The sequence below is a fragment of the Pocillopora verrucosa genome, chromosome 9 (assembly GCF_036669915.1).
Source record: "Pocillopora verrucosa isolate sample1 chromosome 9, ASM3666991v2, whole genome shotgun sequence".
NCBI classification, from domain to species: Eukaryota; Metazoa; Cnidaria; class Anthozoa; order Scleractinia; family Pocilloporidae; genus Pocillopora; species Pocillopora verrucosa.
Genome location: NC_089320.1, coordinates 17,294,398 through 17,313,041, shown reverse-complemented (window position 1 = coordinate 17,313,041; position 18,644 = coordinate 17,294,398). Strand labels below are relative to the sequence as shown.

General features: G+C 38.3%; 1 protein-coding gene across 2 annotated transcripts; it reads right to left on the bottom strand.

The window, feature by feature from the left end:
- Positions 1-2,720: 2,720 nt before the first annotated feature.
- LOC131778221 (uncharacterized) lies at positions 2,721-17,221 on the bottom strand. Of its 2 annotated transcripts, XM_059094611.2 has the most exons (23): positions 17,131-17,221; positions 16,941-17,053; positions 14,969-15,141; positions 14,396-14,458; positions 14,261-14,295; positions 13,454-13,582; positions 12,682-12,747; positions 12,437-12,557; positions 12,264-12,356; positions 11,525-11,685; positions 10,995-11,080; positions 10,498-10,581; positions 9,857-9,919; positions 8,927-8,968; positions 8,541-8,576; positions 7,761-7,852; positions 7,060-7,096; positions 6,568-6,629; positions 5,768-5,854; positions 5,476-5,538; positions 4,799-4,880; positions 4,119-4,203; positions 2,721-3,247 (listed from the first exon to the last, which is right to left on the bottom strand). In XM_059094611.2, exons 3-23 carry the CDS (start codon positions 15,107-15,109, stop codon positions 3,052-3,054), a joined length of 1,824 nt encoding a protein of 607 aa, XP_058950594.2. In that variant the 5' UTR covers positions 15,110-15,141; positions 16,941-17,053; positions 17,131-17,221; the 3' UTR covers positions 2,721-3,051. The 2 variants fall into 2 exon arrangements, with proteins under 2 accessions (XP_058950594.2, XP_058950593.2); XM_059094610.2 differs by having other exon boundaries at positions 16,941-17,207.
- Between the last annotated feature and the right edge of the window lie 1,423 nt (positions 17,222-18,644).

Genomic DNA, 18,644 nt, shown 5'->3' with positions numbered 1-18,644 from the left:
AAGCCGGCTATGAATTTTAAAAGCGTTTCTGTCAGAGCCTTTGCTTTCCAAAGATTCACCAGCGCCTTGCTGCTTCTCTATCTCTAATTTTGGACTCATTCTGGTGGAAGATTCATTGATCAACACCAAAATCAACAGGTAGTTCAGTCACAGCGAGCTTGTAGAAAAAAAAATTAGACACGCCTGAGAAGCAAAAATGGATTCCCACAGCACAAGAGCAATGGGAGAAATATTTGTTCCACAACCGCAGTTCTCACACTTCAACTCCTCAGTCAGTAAAACTTTCACTCCTACAAGCCAGCGAGCGACTTTGCATTACCTTCCGCGAGCGAGGAAACACACAGAGCCCAATTGGCGGCATTACGAAGCAACTTTGACGTCCGCGTGTCGCCGAGAGATGGATGCTGTCGACGAAGAAATGATTACGCGGCTCTGCTATGCACTTGAACTTGACAAACTTCATATACTGCCCGATCTAGGACTAAGCGCTGAGATCGTGGATAGAATGTGAACGAAAAGGTTATTCCTGGCGGGAACTTCACCGCATAACGGTTAAACAAGAAATGCATTCCAATTTCCGGGTGAAATAACGAAGAAGGACACGGCTAAAGTAGAACACGGGCAGGGCGGTTTATCGTGAAGACTCGGAAGATTTTTTCTGGCCACACTAAACAGGCCCAAACTAAAGGAAATATTAAGTTTTTTTCGCGAACAAGTCGCATTTTGTATCTTTTAAAAATATTTACAAAAATGCTCTGTTAAGAAGGTTTATTTGTCTAATAATCATGTGTAGACGCTATATATACATAACCAGCCGGAAATAGTTTATTTCTACTAAACTCTGTAGAAGAATTGCATAATATACAAGGAGTTGTCGTTGGAAATTTCTTGCCTAGTGAAGGCAACAAGCTGATTGAAATTTTTAAAGTAAAGTTTATTGTCACTTTTTTTCTACTGTGACCGAGTAGAGTATTAATACGGCGGCTGTTACGATTTTTCGGCACATAACTGGAAGTTCTTAGCAGTAAGAGAGTTATCTGAATATGATAGAACTGAAAAGCAAAATGTAGTCATTAGCCTTGTTCGCGTTGCCTTTCCTATCTATATGACACTAACACGGTTCGTTATTTGTATCATACCTGTAACTCGAAGCGCGATATATTAAAAATTTATCGTTGATTGTTGTTTGCACGTGTACTTTACGCTTACCCACTTATCCTGTTAACGCTGGGCGCGAAAAAGATGGGTGTGCCTGTCAGAGGCTCTTTGATGGCCATTGTTTCCCGGAGTTTCCTTTGATTTCGAGGAGATTGCTTTAATTTGAAGGAAACCGAAAATAATGATCTGATCACAAAGGGGAAAATTCAACCGACCGAGGAACCGCACTCAAAAGTGAAATGCGCGGTGCGCTAACCGCAAATGGTAATTATACAAAATCATTGCAAATTTTAAAATGTTATTTTTCCCTCCGTTTTTCTTGACATCGTCGAGTTGCTCTCAAAACGTATAGGGTCTAAATCTCTATTAAAGCTTAATCACGCAGCTACTGACAGCTATGCCCGAGCATTTTGTAGCGAGCGAGTGGCTATTGTAGGTCACTGTGATTTGTCACTGAACACATTCTAGATTTTAAATACAATATAAAATTGTAACAACCTGAGTACACTGCTGGTTCTTTTCGAGTCAGGAAAAAAATTCTAACCAAATTTCACCGTAAAAAATGAGTGTCAGTCCAGTACTGAAAAAATTGTGAACTTGAGCGACCACGAAAATAAGAAAAAAGACGCGGATCAGTGTCAGTGTTTGAGCATTGCCCACCTATCCCTCCCTCCGCTTAAACAAACATTAACCTTACATTGTTATCAGTTGACTATTGTTAGGTCAGGGGAGGGAAGGAGAGGGTGCGCAGTTGCTCAGACAGCAACATTGATCCAAAGATGCAGTACACATGCATGAGATCAAGATGGCTGGACATTGGCAACGCAAAAAAAAAAGAAAAAAAACGAGGGTAATGTCCAATCATCTCGACCGAAAAAGCTTGGTAACTAAAGGATTTATTAGAAAGCAAAAAGACTTTGATGTAATAAGAATCAAGAATGACTCGTTTGTTTCGAACACAATAAACCCATAAGAGTTGTTTAATGTTTTCTTTGTTCTTCGCTTTCTTCCTACTCCATCGCCGACATTGTGAAAAAATTGCCAACCTTGTAAGTCCATTCAACGCGATCGTTTTCCTGCGCGGGATCAAGGCGAGCGATATCGAGCGGACAAGATGGGCCCGTCTTACACGCTCGGGTAGCCAATCAGAACACGGGATTCACCACATTTTCCCCATTGGCGCTGTCGGATGTATACTAAAACACAAGACATGACTGTGTTGCGTGTAATAAAGGAGGGGATTGGAGGCTGCGGATTGGAAGAAAAACCGACAAGGGTGAGGTAGGCGAGCCGTCTGACTTGGCAAGTAATCCTAGTTTAAGTTTCAGTGATTGACTGAAACCGAGATTTTCTGATACAAGAAGCCTTCTCGTCAGGGAAGGAACGCATTACTGCATGGAAAAAGCAATCTCGTTCTCCAGGAGTAATCATATTACTTGTCACTTGCACTTGCTGTGACTAGTCACACCCAGGTTTCAGCGCGTCCCAGCAAATATTCATAAATTGGCTGTATGGTGGACGTTTCGAGTGTCGAATCTGTGAGAGGAATGTGAACGACGAAATTGAGAATTTCGTAGATTCTTCACCTTTATTTTCATTAGGCGCCCGAAAGATCATCTGTTACTCAGACAAACAACCATCTCATCCCATGAGGTCTGTAAATTGTCATACCTATCAAAAATTAAGCCATACCGCAACAAAAAAAAAATGATTCAATTCTGTATAAAATTATGTTCCCTGAACAGATTACAAAATATTTCTGATTAGCTACATCCCCAGGTTCAAGATGGACAGAAACACAACAAGGTCGCGTAATTTCTCGTGACAAAAGCATCACATAACGCTTAGCGCTTCAGGAGAAAAGTTAAAAAAAAAAGTCGTTGTTCGAGTCCATTATTCCAGCAGGCTATAATACACCTGTGGTTTCTTTTTGGTTACAAAGCCCTCTGCAGCGTGCGCCACACGCAACATGGTATGTTCATTCCACCAGGAACTCATAATCTGCAAGGCGATCGGAAGGCCTTGATCATCGTAACCAACTGGAAGGGTCATCCCTGGAACACCGGTAAAATTTCCGATTCCCATATACCTGAAACAAACAGACAAACAAAAAAAAAATTCTTCAAGCTAAACTAGAATCTTAAAATGGGACACTACGCGACCTAAACTTATGAGTTCCATGCCAATAAGCCAACTTCCCATTTTGATACTGAATGGCGAATGATTTTGTCTTTAACCCTTTAATTCCCAGATCAAATTTAATATTCTCCTTACTGTCAATCATACAATTCTTATAATATTAGTTCAGAGAACTTAGTATTGGATCAACTAATTATCCCCTAAATTGATATTTTTCTTTATTCATATATCTTGTCCGGTTGGTATTGTATTGATATTGTGGATCAATATCAGTATCTGGGCAACTGCCCACCTACCCCTCCCCTAACCCAACAACTGTCTATCGATAACAAGTTAGGGTCAATGCTGGGTTAGGGGAGGGGTAGGTGGGCAGTTGCCCAGATACTGATAGTGATCCGATATTGTAGGGAGAAATTCTGTCTTGGTCACTCATAGGAGTTAAAGGGTTAACTTGAGAACGTTCTGTAGGAAAATTTTAATTTTTGACATTTACATTTTAGTAGCCGTATTGGTAAAATGATTGTGAATTTAGCGTTTGACATAATCTTTGGTTGACCGGCCTAAAGTAACTACAACCTGTGATTGGTTGAAAAAAAAACCGCGTTGCTCTCTCGACCAATCAGTTATATTGGTTCCACCAATCGTGCCTTAGTGACACGCATTTTCCTACGCTTTATGTCATTAATCCATGTTTACTTTACGTTAGCATTGGCTCCTGCAATTTAGTCTCATACGCAGCAGTCCAATGCGATGTCACTCAGCCCTCCCCACCCCCAAGTTCACGTGACTTGTCACATGCTTTTCCCGCTAATACACCTCACCTCATCATTTGCGTAGTTGTCATGAGGTTTCCTTCACCATATTCTAAAGCATCGTCAGGGATTCTGGGTACTTTCATTCCAAGTCCTGCAACATAGGAGTTTGTCTTAAATTAGAACAAAAAGGATAGCAATAGTAATAATAATAATTATTATTATTATTAATATTACTATTATTATTATTATTATTATTATTACCTTTATTATTGCTATTACTGGTAACATCTGTTGCAAATCCATCCAACCAAATGTCCGGAAGAGAAAAATCCAATTTCTACTTGTTCATTGATCAGCGATATTCACTCGACTACGGTGTCAGAACATGTCAAGTTCAAAATGTCGGTCTTAACTACTATTGCCAAACTGATGTTTTTACGAATGTGATGTGATGTGATGTGATGTGATGTGATTACGAATTGGCAGAAATATTTTGAAGCTGCTTTTACCTCTAATTCGTTGGTTGAATTTGGAAATGAATTAAGACAATATGCAACACTCCTAAATTCATTTCGGTAGGGTGCGTGGAGGGTTTGAAAAGTAACACATTAAGATGTTCCAAAATTGGTTTTCTATCAGGTGGCCTGGGATATGGCGTGGTTAGCCTGTGGCATCCACAAGGCAAGAACAGGGAGTAGTGCACACATCTAATCCAGTTGCCTGGATCTTCTTGATTTGAACTTCACCTGGGGTTAAAATACAGTCAACACCATCCTCATCAAAAATCTTTTTCAAGAAAGCCATGGACCTTGTTCGCTGCTTCAGGGCCTGTTAAAATTAGAATAGTTGAGTTTTAAGGTATGTAATAGGTAACCGGAACATAATAAGTAAACGCTTATAGCGGATTAAGACAGATAAAGAGACAGACAGACAGACAGAGACTCAAACTGAAGAGTGACAGTGAGTGGAAAAGACAGTCGAACAGCAAAATGGAAAGAAAAACAAGATGTCTTCTCGGATAGGACGTAAAACCGTAGGCCCCGTCTCCTGCAGGGTTGGGGTAGGAGACGTTAATTTCCCACGCACGAGATTACTGTGTGGTGGATGTCCTCCCCTGGGGTGGGATGGGTGGAAGAGACACTAATTGTAAAGCGCCTTTGATCATATAAATGTTAAAGGGCGCTATAGAAGTAAATAAATTATTAAATTATTAAATTATAACAAGCAAATAGAGTGAAATGTGACAAGAAGATGGACTTTCAGGCGCACGAACGGACAGATAAGTGTCAGACAGACGGACTAGCAGAAAGCATCAGCGGAAAAGAGAAAACAAACAAACAAAATAGCAACAGAGAGATACACAGGAGGCACACAGATGAACGTACAGATAGACAAACTGGAAAAAATGTTAAATAAAACGCACCTGGAAGTAGTGCCGAGCAGTAACAAGTCGCGCCATACCCAAATTAGATGCAGTCTCCGGGTTCTGTGAATCATCAAAGATTCGTTGAAAGTTGAAAACATAGGTTTAAGCTACGCCGGGAAGAATTCTCACCTATTCGGGTGTTTGGGGATTCCGAAAAACACTTCTCACGACCCCCCTCTTGCCCCAACCTCTCTTTAAAAAACAACAACAGTCGTACTGAGAAAGAAACCGTTTCTCTCTGTTCAAGACTTCAACAGTTCTATTAACTTTTATGAATCCCAATAATTACCAGTTCATTATAATATTTGTCAAACTCTTCCTCCAAACCAGCCGCCATTTCTGAAATGATGCTGATTCCGTGAGCGCTTACCGTCTCCTAAAGGAGGAGATGGACAAAAAATTATCAAACTATATCATACATGTTATAACTACGTTTTCATACCTGGCTGATAAAGTATAACTTTGAAAGGCAGAAACATGTGACAATTAAAAAAAACTGAGTAAGTTAGGGGACATTTCTTTGTAATTAATACAAAAATGCTTAGATTTGGTCAAGTAAAAAAATAGGCTTAGTCGTACGTGGGTGCACTGTGGCGTATCAGTGGCCAGAACACAGGCCAATATTACTACCACAGGTGAAAACTGGATTGTAAAAGGCTTCCAACAATAATTCAAACTTACGTGAAATGACTGATAAACAAGGCCTATCAACTGGGCAAGCAAATATCAAAAACAAGAAATCCCAAACCGCTATCAAATTACAAAAAAAGGAAAAACGAAACGGCGGATACCATGTCCGAAAAATTCAATACTTCTTCTAGAGAGTTTAGCTTACAACGAGAGGATTATGGACTACTTTTACTCCGCTTATCAGTTGGTATGTTCTTCATACTGTTCTCTATACTTTTCCTTGGGTGCACACATGAAGAATTTGTTTAACAATCAAGAGCATCTTTAGTTGGTGATCATTTCCTTTATTCTCATGACCTTAATGTGTAATTGAGAGGTTATGTTGTAGTGAGAATTTAGATGCTAGTAGTAACATTAAAGTCTATTTTACAAATTCAGAATGTAATCTGAGGCCAGTACCATCAACTCAGGAATCTGAATTGCCACCACAGACGCCCCTATATCCTCCAGATACTTCACAACTGTTAACCAGAAGAGAAAGTAGTATTAGTCAAAAAAGATCAATTGGAACTACGACAACCAAAACCGGCTGTTAAGTCCCCGTTCGGTTGAATCTCTCCCAAGGGCACATCCTTAGCACAAGAAAGCGTCCCATGAAGAGAGGTGTCCCTTCAGCGAGGGCAACAGATCCAGCGGTTATAGGGACATACTTCCTACGAGTTACAGTCTGGGTTCCTTTAAGGGAAGTGTCTTCTTCTGAGGGCACATCGTTGACACAAGATAGTGTCCCTTGAGTAGAGGTTTTGGCACATTTTCCAAGGGATTACCAAAGGGGTCCCTAGAGTGGAGCTGTCCCTGAGAATAAAGGTGTCCCAAATTATCAGCTTTATCAAAAAAATCTTCTAATATAAAACCATAAGACACTGAGCAAAGAAGAGATACATTTACTACCTTTTTCACACTCTTTGTAAACATCTTCATCGCAGTCCTAAGAAGTGAAATGAATATCAAGATCAAAGACCTATTTTTTGTAATTTTTATTCACAATAGTGACCATACAATTTTATTCGTCATTCACAAATAAGAAGGTAGTTTATATTACCAGATAAACAAGTTGCATGAACCAGCAGAAGAATCGATCCAAAAAATTCACCACAAATGTCTCTTGGTGGTCTGATGTAAACGAGAAAAACCACGATCATGTGATTCATTTTAAGCGTCATGGTCCTTCATCAGAAAGCTTTCTGTTCACAAAAACCCTTCCATGTAAATAAAGTCTTATCATACTTAAGACAGAGACAGTCGATGTACAATCCAACCCTCTGAGTTTGATAAGACCTATATAAGTACTTTTTTTTCTGAGAAAAAGTTCAAATTTGTCAACGTAGTTTTGACTCGCAATTAACAAATCAAACACCTGAAGACTTAGAACAGAAGCGCAATTAGAAAGTTTCATAGTATTACAAAATGAAAAGCACATGTGCATTTTGCTAGCCGCGCGTGATCTGACCTCACCAAGGTAAACAAATCCACAAGTCACTTCAGCGTGGACTGCGTGCTGAAAAAATTAAGGCTCCACCTCAGTTAGCAAGTTGCTCTTACAAACTAACCACAGGTGGTCGTTACGACTCTCTTTCTTAAAAGCAACATACCCTAAAGTACTTCCAGTCGATACCAAGTGTTATTCCCTCGAGGGTCGAGATGTTTTCAAATCCTTCCAGAGTCACATCCGGCTGACCAAGGGCTGTAAATGATCACTCACTGTTAGCCATGTGACATTTGAGGCTCGAGAATTTTAAGTATGCACTTCTCGCAAGAACCTAAAGCAAAATCCTGTGATACACAAGAACCTAAAACACAGCAAGCTTTTTTTTAGTGATTTAGTGATTAGAGGCACTTCATTAGAAATCTGGAGGTCTCAAGTTCAGATGCTTCACTTTTCCACTCATGGTTGGATTTCTTTCTTTTCTTGGCAGTTCCCTGTTGAACGCCCATAGGCCAATACGCTCGACTGTAACTGAAATATCATAACCTAGCCCGGTTTAAAGTCTTTGTATAAGTCTAATGACTCCTGAGTGCCGTAGTTGAGCCAGAAATCCTTGAGAGTTTGCCGCTTGGCAATTCTGTCAAGGTACTCTGAAAATTCTTACCTCGGGCATAGACACTTATGTGCTGCACAGTGACCCCAGTCCTACCCGAGAACACAACACAACAACTCTCGCCTGGACTTGAACCTAATCGGGTCAATCACGGAATCCTACTCACTCAACACTCGATCAACAAGTTCCCCCTCCAAATATACATGAACCCAAACAAAACGGGGACGGCCTTCTAATAAGTTTTGGCCCAACCCGAAAACCACTGTAGACAGAAAACAAGTAAACACGGTGAATTCGCCCTTAAGATAGTAAAGATCCGCGCTTCAGACTTACTTTTGGGGTCCTCTTCGTCTTTGCCAGCTAAAAATGCTGAAAATAATTCAAACGTAAAGGTTTGTTTGAACAAACTCAACGCAAACAAAAAGCAGAAAAAATTTTTATAATCATTGTCAGCAGTGTAAATGTGAAAAGTTCGGGAAGACGCCTTATGCAAGATGCACAAAATTTATCACCAAGTCTCGAACATAAAGTACGAAATCATTCCTACTTCCCCCAACTTCATGCAGTTCTACTTACGGGGATTCTTTTCATCTTTGCTGCTCTGGGAATTCGACAGAAAGCGGGGCTTGGTAGTAAAATTGAACAGCGTGACATTAACACAAATAAGGGCTATTAGGAAATTCAAAAGTTAAAAAATTTAATAATTTTAGATCACCTACCATACACCAAGGCTGCATCGCTCACAGTGGCACATAGAGGTCCTGTTAAAATAAGTTGTAAGGGGATCAAAAAATAAGTTTCTCGTTTGTCACTTCCATTGTACAATCAACATCGGAAAGTGCTGCATCATGGAAAAAACATACTACTACGCGGTGACGTCCACTACGATGAAGAACAACAACCTTTTGACGATGCAAAGGGGATGGGTCGTCGGAATCGATTCCGCCAAAAGGATTTTTCAAAGCAAAGAGAAGGGGGGGGGGGGGGGGAAGCGGGGGCTATTCGACCGCCAGTAAGCGTTCGTTTTCGAAGCCGTACGTGCTCCGGCGTCACTGGACGAACATATCCGTCACTAAGGGTACTTCAAGAATAGACAATAGGAAAGGATAGACTATATTTCATCCCCGCTGAAAGAGGCTATCTGTCATTGGAAGTACTTGACTGTAAAAAACGTGCGTTAACATAACAAGATGAATTGAACTTAACTGTCACTAAGAGCACTTGAGTATTACTAACCATACAATACAATTACCTGAACTATTTACATGTCACTAAAAGTCCTTCATTGATTAAAAGCTAACTTCATCGTTACAACACGTCTTAAACCGTCACTGGACCTACTGCACCGCCACTAAATACACATTACCGTCATCAGACGAATTTAACTGTCACTGGACGTGTTTCAGCAACACTAAGCGTAGTCTGCCGTCACTGAATAAGTTTCTACGGAATACTTCGATACGCCATTGTTTATTGTGTTGCCCAAAGAAGTTCAACTTTTCTTTTTGGGGCTGAAGATCCTCGGAAAGTTTTTGTTCAAATGAAACTCTGTGTCGACTTCTGTTAAAATTCAGATTTGTCAGTTTTATTTAATTCCTACATTTGTAATTGTTGGTTTTCAAAATTTAACAATGAATACCACAACTTACCAACATAACTAACGGTATGTGCCAGGGGAACTTCTCCACTGGTGCTTATGCGGCCACAAGATGCTAGAAAAATAAGCAAGTAATGATTATTAAACGCTAAAATAATAAATACGTTTTTCGGAATACCAGATCTACGAGGAGGCTCTCTAACCACACTTCATGGTGGACGTGGTTTGGAAACGTTGCGTCCAGGGTCTTGAGTTTGTGTTGGAGCTAATTAAGTATTGACAAAATTCGTTGACGCAACTTAACATCTTACGTAACAAAACACTTAGACATTTGTGGGGTACAGTGTAACCAATGGTATGAGAAAGACCAATTATTTTATTTATTTTTTTGCTTTTTTTACGTCTAAAAGCGAGAAACAAAGGCCAGATGCATGACAAGCAACAAAACATCGCATGACTGCAGGAAAGGAGCACTATTAACACCTAATACAAAAGTTTATTTCACTTAAACTTAAGTTCATAAAAAATTAAAGAACGAAAACTTAACACCTTGCTACTTGACTGCCAAACATTGATCACCAATTTGGAAACTTTTGCTGAAATTTCAGTCTCACAAATATTTTTTCCACACGCCATAGCGATCAAATTGATCACAGCTTCGACCGCTGTTTTTATCAGACATATCTACCTAACCTTTTATTCCAACCACTCCACATGCTGCCGCTGGAATACGAATAGAACCTCCACCGTCTGTTCCTAAAGCGATTGGGCACAAGCCTGAATGGATAACAAAGTGCTTATCAAAAATGAATTCCACTGAAAACAACGATAAGCGAGATAAAAAACATTTATAACATAGCGTGCGTGCTAGCCCTATGTAAGCCCTACTGAGCCGCTATGAACAAAATCTTTATTTACGCACGTCCGTGCGTAAATAAGATGACGGGAGCATTTTTGTTCATCGTCACTCTTTTAAAAAAGAATTTGCTCATGCTTTTAGCTGTGCGTATATCGAGTTATGGATGCACTTGGGAAGTTTGGAGAGCACTCCAAAAGCTAGAGTTGCTCTCGGCTGCGCTTCGAGCTACTCTTACGTATTTTTCGTGCTCTCCAAACTTCCCGCGTACATCCATAACTCGATATACGCACGCTAAACATGAACAAATTCTTAATTTCACTCTTTGGTATACCTGCAGCCACTGCCACAGCAGACCCACTTGAACTCCCTCCTGTGTAATGATTCACGTTGTACGGATTTCTTGGAATTCCATGAAGTCTGTTCAAATAGATAAGGATATTGGAATTGGACTCAGAGTCAGTCAGGACAATCTTGATTATCATAAACTAGAAATTCCTCTTTTTTAGAATGAAAATAAAGGATACTGCAGCATGACATTTCAATGAAAACATAACACTATTATCAAATACAAATAATAAATGGTTAGTGATAGTATATACAGAAATGAAAGAGTGAAAGTAGATTTTCTGGTACTCATATTTCCATACATTTTTTTTATTCCCATATATTTTCAAACTTAATTTTCGTCATCCACCATTTATCATTTGTACAAGAAAAAGGTGATATGTTGTCACAAGAACATCATGTTTTAATATCTCATTGTAAGGCCACCCAAAAGAAATATAAAACAGATAGTTTTGAGATTCATTATAATAAATTGTCTGATTACACATACTATGGTATGGAGTCCAAGATTGTCACCTGTTTGGATTGTTTCCTGTAGTCCCAATTCCCAACTCATGCATGTTAGCTATACCAATAATGATTGCTCCTCCATCTCTCAGCTTCTTAACTATGTGAGCATCTTCTGTTGAAGGTGTCTTCCCCATAAATGTGGTGCCACAACGAGTATAGTATGGCGCCTTGAAACATTTAGTGCAAATCACAATCAATATTCTTATCCAAGTAGTAATTGTATCATAATGTTCATGCTCCAACCCCCTAAAACAAAGAAATTGCCATGCAGAAGATACATTTCATTAAGTGAGATATTTTTTAAGGCTTCAGTCATTTTACTGTTGAATTAAATCAGGTGTGGCACTAGGGATCTTATCACCTTATCCCTCTATACACTGTTTGGCTCCAATTTGCTGTTATTTTGCCATAAAATGTAAACATTAAGTAACACCTATTTTTCTTTTTACATGCACAAATGGTATACCTTTCATTCAAAAATGTACTTTATTTACCCAATTTGTTAAGCAACTAATTATTTTGAAGCAAAAGAACTGCTACAGTAACATCTACAAACACAACTCACTTAAATTGCTGAAGAGTGTACCAGTTTTTGTAGCTTGAAGCAATTAGGAGTATTGATACTCCCTCTTTTCAGGAGACAAGTCTATGGCTGATTGTATTTTGCTAAGTTCCCCAGTAACTTTCTAAAAAACCTTACTAGAGAGATGCACTGTGAAAATAGACAGTCTTGTGAGAAACTTACCACATGATACTCCCCTTTCACAGCCACAGGAATCCCATCCACAAAAGACAATGGATTACCCTCAGCATATCGTTTGGTAGATGCTGCTGCCATCTGATCAAATTCAAATGAAAAAAGGCTTCTGATACACTGATATGTTCAGAACTGCAAAATAACTTGGTATGAGATACTACCTTCAAAATTTCATCTTTGTCATGCTGGACAATGGCTCTCAATTTGGGGTTCTGTTTTTCTGTGTCACTAATGATCTCTATCACTCTTTCTGCTATCTGCATTGGAGTGACTGTGTGTGACCTGTGGCAAGAAAACAAGTTTAACTGCAAGTGTAAATGGGAGTTTGTACCTTATGTAGTCGTTCCAAAATGGTGCTACAAAATTTAAACCAAGCGAATGCAAATTTAAATAATATTCAGTTTACCTGTATTCCTTTATGAGGTTTGGAATGGTTACAAACTTGAAGGAAGATTCTTTTGGTTTTTCAATGCTAATGATTTTAAAGAAACAAAATCAGCCAAAAAAAAAACTTCATATCTATTCATCAAATATTTGGTTTACTTAAGCCAAATGAATATCAAAAAGACTGTGATTGCTTAGCCTGTCAACTTTAAGACTCGAAAAAGCCCCCCCCCCCCTCCCCTTTCCCCCTAAGGCTATCAACAAATTCCAGAGTTTTTGGATGGGAGCTTATTTAGGAGAGGGGGAGGGCGTGCAGGAACTCCCTGAGAGCTTTATACCAAGTCATAATTAAGGAGAGGTAAGAGGAAAGAGGAAAGAGGAAGCTGATTATAGTCCTGGGCCCAGTTGTATAAAGGGCAGATAACACTATCCAATGAATATATTGCTATCCAGTGGATAAGTGACAGCATAACATATAGTGTTATCCACTGGGTAGAGATTTATCCCACCTTCAAACAACTGGGGCCTAGGGTGCTCTAGCTGGGCTAAGCTGAACCTTTATATAAATTCATTTTATTCCTTGACATGGAAACATTCTTTCATTGAATCCTTTTATTTTAACCAGAAACATATCTTTCATGCATCTGTCTGGCTGGTACCACCACCCTTACAATGTTCAAGAATTGATAACTTTGAAATATAAGAGATTCAAAATGTACAAACATTGACTTTGATCTGCATGTACTATTACTGGTACTGGTAATTAATAAAAGTAAATTATTTATGGTTCGCACCTTTCCTCAATCAATTTGTCAAAGTCAACAGGTTCATAGCTCTTTCTATGTTGATGAGGCTCAGGCAAAGGAAATAATGTTGGAGTATCAGGTATTTTGATTCTTATAAGCAAGTCCAACCCTGCTTTTCTACAAGAGTTAAAAAAAATAGCATTGTCAGTAAAGTCAGTTTAATTTTGTGTTCAGGACTCATCACTTCAGAAAACTCTCTGATTCTTCTCCACACATTACTTATGTTTTAGCTTGGTGTGTATGCATCATTTCTAGCTATTAATAATAAAATCTGAACAGTCATAATTCTTGGACAAAAATTTCATACAAAGAGGGAATCAAAGGAGAGAAACTTTCTACTTTCCCTATATCTGTTGGGTTAATTGTTCACTAAAAAAGGCCAGTAAGGGTTGTAATGCATACCATCAGTCCTGTTATGGCTGAGTTCACTCAATGTTACAGTAAAGGATTTTGATTGCTGTTAGGTTTCACTTAACCGTGTATTACACTGCTATGGGTGATAACTCCAAAGTAATGGCTGCTTCAAAACTTAGGGACAGCCCTGCTGGGCAATCTTCTTTCTAAAGAGTTCATGTGTAGTTAATCTCTTCCTGTCTGTCTGTGTGTCTGCCTGGCTGTCTGTTTGACCTTCTGTCTGATGTTTTGTTTGTCTGTCTATCTCTCTGTCTGTCTAACTCTGTCTGTATCTACCTCAAGCAACGAGCCGTCACAGCACTTATGGTAAGATCTAACAATACAGGACCAACCTATTATCAAGACGTTAAAACCAACACTACACACTTGGTCATTACACACCTAAATGCAATCTTTTTCAAAACATTTCCCAGGCCCTGAAAAATTAATAACATAACTTATCATCACAACTTATTTATAATCATATTAATTTAATGGATAAAATCATTTCTATCAAAATTAGCTTTGTTTACGTACAGTTCTCCCAAGCCATTTACTGAAGAGCAATTGTTTTCTGGCCAACCTAGGAATATTTTTGGCCTGAAAGCAAAACAAAAGAGTTTAAAACTGAATCAAAGTAGTAAGCTGTGTTCAAAAGATGTTTTCATCCAATCACATCTGAGAGGTGTATGGCTCAGTGTTGTTTCCTGGCTTATGCAATTCCATACAACCTAAATGATAAAGTCTTGGATTTGTTAACCCTTCACACTCTAATATTAGAATTCATTTTCTCCACACTCTTCTATATACATTCCCTTTGGTACAGACAAGGAGAAGTTAGTTTAGCAATCAAAGCTTCTTAAGTTGCTGATCATGTCCTTTATTCTCATGATCTTAATGAATGATTCAGCAGTATAATTGTCAGGAGAAGTTAGATGCTGGTCACTCAGAGGGGCCCACTTAATTATATATGATGTTACTCATAAATGGCAGTTCTTCCCATGACCAGGGTAAATTGGGGTAGTCTGACTTTGTACCAGTGACTTTATTTATTTCCAGAAAATAAAACAATTCTGCATAATTCATTCTTAATAATAATTAACAACTTACAGTGTGTACCAAATTGTACTCAATTGGCAGATCTGGTTTACCAAGTTGTCTCTCAACAAATACAGGTGGTGGCCATAAAAAGTCATAGAACATCCATAGCAAAAACAATAATCCTACAACTCCTGATAGTATGGCCAACATAATCCTAACCAGTAAAAATGTGTCAAGACCGCCTTGAAAAAAGAGAAAATTTTAATATATCTAGTTAACCCTTTAATTCCCAGAAGTTATTAAGTTATTAACATAAAACTTCTCCTTACAATATCTGTCATTATTCAGCAATCAGGTAATGAGAATATTAAAACTTATAAGCAGGTAGAAGCTGCTATCTTGATCTAGCACCAAGTTCTCATAGGAGAATTAACAATCAGATCTTGGAAGTTAAAGGGTTAACAAATAGATTCCATGTTGCTGTGGGTCTGTTCAGACAGTAATAATTAAGGTCACTGATGAACTCAAACTTTTATAAGAACAATGAAGTGGCACATGAAGTGCAGTCAAGTGTGTCACTAATGTTCTAACCACATTTTGACATTTTTTGTCATTTATCAAAAAAACATATTTGTGATGATAAAAAAGGGCAAAATGTTGTTCATGATGCTGTCATCTTAATGAGCCTATCTTCCAATAGATTGTAAGTAAAAACTAATCAAAATGCATGGATAATTTGGCTTATTATATGATTGTTCATGGCCACAATCATCACCCACAGCTTGAAAAATCCATCTTGTCTGAGGTCTGAGATGAAAAGCACTTTAGTAGAACCTGAGCAGGTACTGCTTCTGAGGTTAGGTCGATCCGAAAAAATGACTGTTTTCACACTCCATTTTTCAATTAAAAATAACATTTGCATGTGAAATGCTTGTGAAAAATCAGTAATCCCTTTCACATGGTGGTTTTACACATTTTGTCAAAAAGTTATTGTGGTAAACATTCCTAGAACTTTCTGAATGCAATCAATTTCTGACACATAATGAGAATCTCCCAACAACAGCCTCTTGGACCAAATATATCCTTTACAGGTATCCTCACAGAGAGGAATAACATATTTGAAACAATATATAATATGAAAAAAACACTGATACTAAGAAATGCTGACACAGGTCTATGCCTAAGGAAAGGTGAAGAAATTTGGTCAAATTAAATTGATTTCAGGCTTCAATTTTTCATCCCACAGAAGAGAAAACATGGCCAAACTGAAAAGGGAAGAAAATTTTTGTCCCAAATTAGAAAGCAGGACATCCATAAGGCAACAGCATTTAATCTACCATTATCAAACTAAGGATATAGATCTCTAAAACATCTTCATCCCACAGGATGAAATTTTAGTAAACAAAGCTACCATTGCAACAATGTGATTTGTTTCAATCTTGTAACCTTAAGTGTCTGGAGTGATTGTTTATATGCTGTGGACGTGGGGTGAGGTTCCAGCCTTATCACCCTATTCCTCCCCACCCCCCCCCCCTTTTTTTTCTAATTCTCTGGATCCGCCCCTGAATATCCAGCAGTGTTGAAGTTCCAAAGTTGTTATCAAAAGACAGATAGCGATAATGAAGCAATGTCACAACTAAATCAAAAAAAGGAAGGGAAAGAATTGGACTCAAAATCTTATATCAATTGTCTGTTCAATGGCATTGTAGATCTTTAGTGTAATGTGTAATGAAAAAGCCCTAACCTGGAACTAACGTATGGCATCTCTAAAAAAATTCTCAAAAATTTTATTTTCCTTCCCAGCGCCATACAGAACCGGCACATTCTAGTAAAGAACATTAATTCAGAATATGTCCTAATTTTTAAACAAATTCGAACTCAAACTTAGGGAAAACCAGTGCAACAATTTCTGTTTCTCACCCGCCGGTAGCAAAAGGTCACCGACCAAGCCGCTTTCTTCATGTGGTCACATCCAGTTTTGAAAAACGTTATTTCAGAAAACATTGATAATACCTATAAATTCTTTGACAATATAGCTTACCTTGCCTGTCTGATCTTGAGAACTCAAATAGATTTTGTCCCTAATCGCTCTAAACTAGTGATGCTGCGGAAGTTCAAACTCCTGAGGGTTAATCATCAACCATGTCAATCAACCTAGACGAGCATCGACAGAATAAGCAATCAGGTAAATAAGGTTAACAGGAATACAAATGTTTACGGTGGAATCTCACCTTAATCTTAAACTAACTAATTGCACGAAAAAACTTCTGTCCCGAAACTTATTTTTAAGCACAGTGGCCGCGCGCAAAAATAGTAAACAACAAAGTGTACCGAGAGGAGACTGGTAATTGGAGTGTCACTTTCACCTGAACCTCACTATCTCGCACGGTCAGCCGCTTCGCATTCACTTTCCATGTGATTTGTTGTTAAATTTGCGAAACAAGAGAGTGAAGTGTCTGTTGGTCTGTCTGTTAGTAGCTACTACATGATTGTCTGTTCTTGCTTGCCAAACCTGCCTGAAGAATGCCGCATTCTTGGCATCCACTGCAAGTTTTAACGTGTCTAGATCGTTGAATAACTCACGAACTTAACCACTGAATGAAAAACACTTACGCGCCTTTGAACTAATCGTGATTGAAATGTAAACCAAAGTTTTTTTTATTCTAGTGGTTCTTAAAATTCGTGATTTCAAGTCTTCTCTCGAACATGTGTGTTTATGGCTGGATTTTCCATAAGATATAATTAGTGTCTGTTGTAGAAATAATAGTGTGTGTGTTTGGAATTGAGGCTTGTATCTTAACCCTTTTACCCTTATGAGTGACCAAGACAGAATTTCTCCTTACAGCATCAATATGATATCAAGAAGACAAGAGTTGGGAATAAAGAAAAATGTTAATTTGGAGATTTTAAGTTGATCTAATTTAAAATTGTCCAAACTTATATCACAAGGATTGTATTACAAAGAGTAAAGAGGATTACTAAAGAGATCTGGGAGTGAAAGAGTTAAGAGAAAGAACCCAAAATAGGCTGATTAATGGAAAATTATTGATTTTTCTTAAACAAGGCAGAGGATCTAGTCTTGAGTAGATTAGCTTTTCAAACTAAGGCTTGAGTTTAGGATTAATTCTAACCCAGTCTTACCAAGAATGCAATTGCATTCTCCTCCCTTCCTTCAGGAAGTTAGTCAAATCTGACTTACTAGTATCACCCACCCACAGCCAATTTTTTTTGTGAGTATTGCATGTGAGGGAAAGGAGCAAGAACCCCTTACCATCACATTGATTTTTTCTCACTTTCTGCTCTTATTTTGCTCATGCATGGGACAATGATTGAAGAGAAAAATGAAGGTCTGTGAACAGGTGAAATGTGATTCCCTAATTTTTTTAGTGTTGTTACTGTTTGAATAAGAATTGAACCACGAGCCACGTTGATCAGATTTTGTAAAGTAATAATTTGGGTTTAAGTTTTTTCTTCTTTTCTTTTTCTCAAAGCCAATTCTTGGATTTTTTAAAGAAACCAGAGCTCCAAGCATTACTATGACCATTTGAAACCAGAGGCTTGTTTGAAAATATCTCTGTCACCTTGAGCAAGGCTACAGTGACATTAGCAAGATAATTTTGCTTTTTACCAACTGAGATAATAATGTAAAATGGCTATTATAGAGATCAGTTTCAAAGCTGATCTTTCAAGCATTAGCCTTTCAACAAAGTTCTGACAAAAGTCAACTTGAAACTATTTACAATGG